This window comes from Brachionichthys hirsutus, chromosome 11, assembly GCF_040956055.1.
Source record: "Brachionichthys hirsutus isolate HB-005 chromosome 11, CSIRO-AGI_Bhir_v1, whole genome shotgun sequence".
In the NCBI taxonomy this organism is placed as follows: Eukaryota; Metazoa; Chordata; class Actinopteri; order Lophiiformes; family Brachionichthyidae; genus Brachionichthys; species Brachionichthys hirsutus.
In genome coordinates this window covers 6,354,171-6,361,727 of record NC_090907.1, presented here as the reverse complement: position 1 = coordinate 6,361,727, position 7,557 = coordinate 6,354,171, and the positions used below count along the sequence as shown (strand labels likewise).

The following is a 7,557-nucleotide window of genomic DNA, read 5'->3' as shown; positions in this document are numbered from 1 at the left end:
ATTCTAGGGAAATGCGTGCGCCTTATAATGACGTCATAACATTCATAATGTCCTGTTCCGCTTCCTGCAGCCACTGAAGTCACATCGCCCATTCTATAGCTGGCAGGTGTGTGCGTGCGTGCGTGCGCGTGAGTGTCTACGTGTTGCGGGGTGGGCAGCTGCAGTGGCGATGTGAGAGGATGATTAGTGCACAGCTGGACAGACAGAAGGACAGACCTGTAACACCTGAAAGGACTTTTCTTTTCTCTTTACGCGTGAGACGCGCAACATTTACTTTGAGTCCCGGGAGATCCGGAAATGATCCCGCGTGTGCGGGGCGGCGGCACGACGTGCGGGACCACCGGCGCGCTTTTGTCGGTGTGTCTGCTCTGCGTCTGTGAAGCCCTCCGGAGCTGCGGGAAACTCCAGTGCGGCGACGGGCAGCAGTGCTGCCCGCCCATCGCCACCGGGAACGGCAGCGCCGGCTCCGCGGTGCGCTGCTGCAAACTCCCCATTCACATTTTCTTCGACAACGTCGGCTGGTTTACGCGGAAGCTGTCGGGCATCCTGATCCTTCTGCTCCTCTTCGCCATGGGCTACTTCATCCAGCGCATCATCTGCCCGCGGCCGCGCCGGCACCCGCACGACGACCGCAGCGAGGAGCCCTCCCTCTTTCACGGCCACGCGTCGCAGTCCCAGGACTCCCTGCTGGACCGCCACCCCCCCGAGCACAGTCTCGGGGGCTTCGCCTCTCCGAGCCTGCCAGCCTACGATGAGGTGAAATATTTGCCCACGTACGAGGAAAGCATGCAGGAGATGCACAGAGAGCGCTCCGATGATAACTTGCTGCTGGAGCCCGGGGGCAGGGGGGGCGCGGGGGGGACAGCGGGACACCAGAGACGGGGTGTCCTGGACGCGTCAGGACATCACAGTCCGAGGACTTCTCGGAACTCTGTCTGACGCGGGACGGACAAAGCTGCAGATTTATTTATCAGGGTAAATGAATTATTTTGCAGAGATATAAACTCAAGTGCAATTATAATCCTGAATATTGAATGTGGAGTTAAAAAAAAAGGGGGGGGGGGGGGGGGCTGTGCGCATTTTGTAGATAGGGGATTGATCGCTTCTGTATGCAAATGACGCTTGGGTTAAAAAATTAAATTAAAAAGATCCAAGGGATGATAAGGACAACTAATCTGGTTCCGGTACAATCGCATTAAGTTTCAATCCAGTGCTACAATTTGAAGTGTCACCATGACACCGTTTTAATTCTGACAGATTATTGTCCTTTCTTAGTCTTTATTCGAAATGTTCTGCTGGACAATCATTAGGCCATCATTTGCATAGAAAAGGTTTTATTTTTCTCAAAAGCCTGAAATGTGGGTTGAAAGTGAGCGTGAGTGGTGTACTGTATATCAATATTTTAATACTGTGATCTGATGCAGGTTTTATCAGCATGAAAGCAATACTAACAGTGCGTCTCTGAAAGCCTTGCTTCTCATGTAGCAGCCAGATTTGGAAGCCGAGAAGAAGAAGAAAGAAAAACAATGGAGGAGATTACGCCTTGGCGTCCTGACAGGATGTCAGAGGCCAAGAAACAAAGGTGAATCTGATGACTGTGTGTAAGACGAGATCAAAAGCGCTGCCTTCAGCAGATCTCCAACTGTCCCAGCTCAGGGGGACATCAGAGGAAACAGAGACGGGAGCCGGACATTTATTCAGGGTCTGAAGACACAAACTGGAAAAAGCAAGTTCACATCATTATAACTGTCCCCTGCTGCTATACTAATAATTCAAGAAGGGCCCTTTTTTTGTTACTGCAAACTTCAGAAACCAGCTGACACATGCCTCATTACATCAGGCTTAACGTTTATCTGGATTAGAGCTGGAAGTATATTTGCCATCAATTTTCCATTAACGTCCACCACTAAGTAATTAAATAGACTTTTCTGTGACATTTGCTGGGCATGTGGGAAACGGCCTCAATTGCATTACTGGTATATACTTTATTATAAGCTCAAATGAAGAATGTTAGCATAGCATCCATTCCAAAAACCAAATAAGGATAAAATAGAGATTCTCCACCAGGGCTGCAAGTATCGATTCATTTCAATAGAGAATAATCTGTCATTTAAGATTTAAGAGAACAAATAACAGTTATGAGGATGAAAGTTGTCACCCCCCAATCTTTATTTAAAATAAGTCAAACATTCTAACCTGCATTTAAAGATACAAATGTCCGCTCAGGACAAAAAGACAACATTTATTTACCTGTCCTGAATGGTAGATGATAAATAATGTGTGAAATGTGACGCTACTTTATCCTTCTTAAATTCTTTATTCATTGGGAAGAAGCAGACATCCAGTGAGGCGCTACCTATAAATCAATGAGTGATTTATCTGAAAATGTCCAGTCATTATATGCCAACATTAAGTCCAACTCATATTTATGGAGTCGCTGCTGCTAAAGCCCAGAATCTAAACATTCAGAGACCTTGAGCTCTCTGAATGCTCCTGACACCAAGAGTCCGACTGTGGTTCTGTGTAATCCAATAAGAAAGGACGATGGCTTCCCTTTCCAGAGGGAACCTTTGAAAGTGGTTGTTGTTTGCTCTTAAGAAGCAGTGAATCTAAGCCAAGGTGAAGAAGGTGGAGCATGCGACCCCAAGATGACACCGCATCTAAGTGCCACTCAAACCACAGGCTGTGAGCAACGCTTGAATGCCGTGTTATACTCTCTCCTTCATGGTCTTGCAGCTAATTATGAACCAGCTCCCATATCTGAGCAGAGGCCCTGACCAGACTTCTGCATGAAACTTTAATCAGATCCTGCACAGCCTGGACATTCCTCTGCCAGCGGGCGTAACAGCGATATGGCCGATTGGCTGCTTCCCAGGTGAATGCGTTAAAAAAACACAAACTTATAGAGTGAAAATGGACAAAAAACATTGACACAGATCAAAACAACACACACACTTACACAAATGGATTTAGTGTTTAATATAAACCTGTTTTTTCCACCACTCGTCTGACAGAGCATAAATGTTAAAAGGTCAAACCAATTAGATTCGTGCTTCTCATGAATTCTACATGACAGCCAGGAAGTGTATATTTGTGGGAGCTGCATGATTTGGCTGCCAGGCTGCTTGTCATCGATAAAGTCTATGCATTAATAGAAATGAAAAACATTTTAGTTAAAAAATTGAAATCTTATGGTCTGAAGGTTAAATCAATGGGCAAGTCTAAATGTGGCTTTTCAATTCCTAAGATCACAAAGTATAGAACCTTTAAAAAATGGGCACAGTACCCTTTTAATGGTTTAAGAGGAAGTGCATAGTTAATTCCTGTTCTATTTTTCACTGCGTGTGGCGGCTCTCTGTGGTAATGCATGGGAAACCCGACTCCTCGCTGATAAGTCTTTTCATAGATTCATGGTGTTGGCTCTGGATGGCTACGGTTTGTCCCACAGTGAGTATTGCTTCGAAGGAAAGCAGATGGAGGCAGTCATATAAGAGAAAGACGGTGAGTCATACAGAGACTTTAGGCTCGCTGCAGCTAAAAGTGCTGAGGAAGGGAAAAAAAAGCTCCGGCAAAAGAGAATGAACCCATTGATGGATTTTCCTACATCTACCGTTTTCTCTGATGTGCCAGCATCTGCAGGAAGTCACAGCTTTGGGGATTATGCTGATCACTTTCTATCGTATCTGTCTATAAAAATATATAAAGAAAAATCAGTCATCAATCTCTGATAAAAAAATAAATTAAAAAAAGTTGTATAGTTTATTTTATTTAGATAAATAGAAAAAGATAATCTGCCAGGCTGATATGACAGAAAGGCAAGATGGGATTGTTGCTGAGAAACACAAACACTTTGTATGAAAAGTCAAGTCATCCATCCACAGTAACCGAAAGCCACATGAAATACGACACAACTGGGTTACATTAGGCAGAATATGAAACAGGACTGCAGAGTAAGAGTCAAAGTCAAGTGTCATATTCTTCACGGACCGCTAATGGACTACACATCTCCAAATGTTCCCCTTTTGATTTCACTTGAAGTTAATGTACTTGGAACTAATGGTGGACGTTATACCTCAAGTACAGCACATTTGTATTACTTTGAGGCCGAGCCAACCCGCTTAATATTAACCAAATGTTAAAAAACACATGGAAGTCAGTTTCTGCAAAGCTGGCATGTCAGAGCAACGCTCCCCTGAGCATTAACGGCGTGAGACCGTGCTAGTCCTCACAGAAGCATTAGCGGCATTCTCCCTCTCTTTAGTCATCTCCATTTCTATCTTGGCCTGGATTTTCTCCCAGTCCACCTCAACCTGAAGGGATGGACAGATGAGAAAAGAGGAGAGTAAATAAGGTACCAATCCCATGCATTGATCGGTATGGGATTGATCGTGCTAAAACGATACAGAATTAATGTGATCCAGCAGCAGACAGTCTTTAACGTACCGCGTCAGCGTACTGCAGAAACCTCTTACTGGTCTCCTCCCTGCCGAATGTCTTCAGGTACTTTGTTCTGTAGGCCAGGACGGTGTCGACATGGGTCTTGTGTTTGACCGCCAGCTCCAGCGCTCTGGACACAAGATGACAAGGTGTAGATATACATCTGTACTGTATGGAAGAACAGCCGTCACTGTAACTCGCAAACAAAACCCCATTTAGGATCTGCTCTTTAAAATACCCTTCATGAGGCTGGGAAAATGGCTAATCCTGCATGTCTCTGTCCAGATTCAGAAAAACACTGTTTACCTCTCCCAGTTGAAAAGGTCCATGTTGACCTTTATGGCCTGGTAAAGGAGACCAGCCTGAAGCAGAGCAGCCTCAGCCTCCTGGACCTGACCACTGAACAGCAGAATGTGGCCCAGGGATGACGCCTTAGACGGCTGCTCCTTTATGAAGTTGATGTACTTTACTTTTTGAAACTAAAAGAGGAGGGGAGAATAAAACAGATCATGAACGAGATACATTCTCAATGTTTTTTTAAGATACTTTATGTTTCCCACGGGGGGAAATTTATGCTCTGGATTGACTCATTCCTTAGGTGCAGCGGGCTGGGAAAAAAACGAATTCTTTCACTTTAATTCAGTCAGTCACTAAAGTTTGAATGAACTTAGTTGAGAAACAGCTAAAAAAAAAAAGGCAGAGAGCTGAGAAACTGATTTAACTGTCAAGAGTAAGAAATGTGTATCAGATGCTGCTTGCTGTTTCTCATATAAAATATCTTTTTTTTTAGAGATATAACTAGAGGTCGACTGAGGAGAAGATACATGGCCGTAGCGAGGGAGGACATGAGACTGGCTGGTGTTGGGACAATGCAAAGGACAGGGTGAAGTGGAGAGCGTTGATTTGCTGTGGGTGACGCCTCACGGGACAAGCCCAAAGTACAGCAGTAGTAGATTTTACAGCTGAAATAAGGTGCCATATTGTTTTCTATTTCAAATTAGATCAAACTGTCAAACGAGGCGGTGCTGATCAAAAGTGAGTCAAGATCCCGTCACAAAAGGAAATGTCTGGTCAGCTTGGCTCCAGTTTCAACCATTTTTGTATCACCCTGCTCTACATCCCAGCTTTAATATAGGACTAGGGCTCCTCCTCTTACCTCTCCAATGGCAGCATAAGCCATCTCTGCTGTTGTCAGCTCTCGGTTTGCCATGGCCATACCAGCCAGACATGCCCACAGAGACTGGTCCTACAGGGAAACCAGAGGCAGTGAGAACATTCAAATAATGACCTGAGCCTGTTTTTGAATGCGCGTTCAAACGTTCCATTTGATATCATATTCTTTCTTTTCCCACGTGTAAATATTTTCAGCGCAACTTCCATTTGACCTTGTTGTAAAAGCTTTATTTGAAAAAGCAAACGTGGCCCTAGCTAGCAGTGAGTTGAACAAAGGATGGCACGGTGTGTGTGTGTGTGTGTGCGCATGTGTAGGTGTGTGTGTGTGTAGGGACAGGGTATGATGGCATCTTTATAGTCCTCCTTACATCCTGCTCACATCCTGGAAGACCTTGTGGTCAATAAGGTTCAAACCATTAAGAAAATATGCACAATACAAACAAACACACACACACACACACACATTTACCGTACGCAACATTAATGAACGTAAACAAATGTGTCACTGCTTTATTTTGTGCAGCTGCATTCATTAAACTGCCAACTGGCTGACAGATGAACAAACTTCACAGCGGAGTCACTCCCTCACCCTAAAATCAGCGTTCATTACTCGGACAAACGGCTATAATCGGAAACCCCTCCCGGAACAAACAAGTCACGCTTTCAACCGCAGCCCGAGGGTAGAAGCGTGACTAAATAATGATCAGAACTTGTGACAAAAGCCTGCGGTCGAGCCCCTGCATCGTTTCCACCATTGTCAGACGTTTGTGAGAACGGCTCTGAACCATCAGGTGAACGCTTAATGAAAACACGGAGTGTGATTCTTGGAAAAGCTGCACTGCCACCAAACTCTTACCAGAAGTCGAGGAGGGGGAGGTGTAGAAGAAAAGGCTCTTAAAACCAGTGTCTCTCTCTCTCTCTCTCTCTCTCTCTCTCCATCCCGTCTGTCCCACCCTCTTCTTGCTACTGGCTGTCCATTTCTCCAGGGTTGTGGTTATTGCATCATCGCCCAAGTAAAGATGCAGGCTAACGCTGCACTCCGTGTGTGTGTATGCATGTAGAGTGTTTATAAAGGGGGGAGGTCTATGAAGGCTAAATCCGGTAATGGTGTCACAGGACTAATTGGAGGTTAATTAAATCCTTCTGGTCTGCTCCCATAAAACTGTCCACTACTAGATTGCGTCTTCTTCTCTTTCGTACACACATCGTCACGTATCCAGGCCGGCACGCAAAAAGAAATAAGAAGGTACCTTACCTTGGCAAAGCGGCAGAGGCGCAGAGTGTCTTCCCAGCGTGCAGAGCTGCTGTATTCATGCAGGAGCGCTGGGTAGGGGGGTACATTGCTGTACATCAGCGAGCCGTCACCTTGGCGTAACGCCACCGTGTTGCCAACAAACCTGAGAATGTGGGACGTATGGCTGAACTCACTATGAAAGGGGCAAATAGACACAAAAATCATAGCTGGAACAAATACAGGTGAGCACACGACTTTAACTTTCGTTTGAGATCCAATTGGTTAATACATTAAGCCTGTTCAAATGTGAAGGGACGAGTCTGTGACTGCATCTGCACAAAAGCACACACGGAAAGCGCTGACAGTGCATGAATCCCGAAGAGGAAACCAATGGGTGACAGGTCGGGACTGCAGGTGGGACAGTTTCAGACTGGGACACTTGTTGAAATATGCACAACCGCCCCTGAAATAAACATTGTCTACTCGGCACCAATGCACAGCTCCCCCCCCACACACACCATAGGTGCTGTTCTCGGTTTAATTCCAGAGTTTCAACTGTCAACTGGATGCAGCGACGCGTCTCGTTCACAGACGGTGGTTTCTGGGACTGTTTGAGTCCATGCAGGGACGTCCGCTGCAGAACCCCGCCTGTTTTCAATGCGGCATCATCTGAGGTGCAGATGGGTCTGCCATCCCGGTCTTAGTTTCCTGCC

General features: G+C 45.7%; 2 protein-coding genes across 2 annotated transcripts in view; one reads left to right on the top strand and one right to left on the bottom strand.

Moving 5' to 3' along the window:
- Positions 1–297: 297 nt before the first annotated feature.
- On the top strand, positions 298–939 carry LOC137901867 (uncharacterized membrane protein C3orf80 homolog). Its single transcript, XM_068745912.1, has one exon. It carries the CDS (start codon positions 298–300, stop codon positions 937–939), a length of 642 nt encoding a protein of 213 aa, XP_068602013.1.
- A 2,031-nt stretch (positions 940–2,970) lies between these two features.
- ift80 (intraflagellar transport 80 homolog (Chlamydomonas)) overlaps positions 2,971–7,557 on the bottom strand; it is a 28,846-nt gene continuing 24,259 nt past the window's right edge. Inside the window, exons 15-19 of the mRNA XM_068745421.1 lie at positions 6,866–7,037; positions 5,594–5,683; positions 4,744–4,916; positions 4,444–4,567; positions 2,971–4,310 (exon numbers count right to left, since the gene is read on the bottom strand). Coding sequence (XP_068601522.1) covers positions 4,200–4,310; positions 4,444–4,567; positions 4,744–4,916; positions 5,594–5,683; positions 6,866–7,037 — 670 coding nt within the window. The 3' untranslated portion in view covers positions 2,971–4,199. The remainder of the gene's footprint in view (positions 4,311–4,443; positions 4,568–4,743; positions 4,917–5,593; positions 5,684–6,865; positions 7,038–7,557) is intronic.

Bases quoted from the DNA above. Each gene is read 5' to 3' on its own strand.
- LOC137901867 (XM_068745912.1), top strand. From the start codon at position 298: ATGATCCCGCGTGTGCGGGGCGGCGGCACGACGTGCGGGACCACCGGC.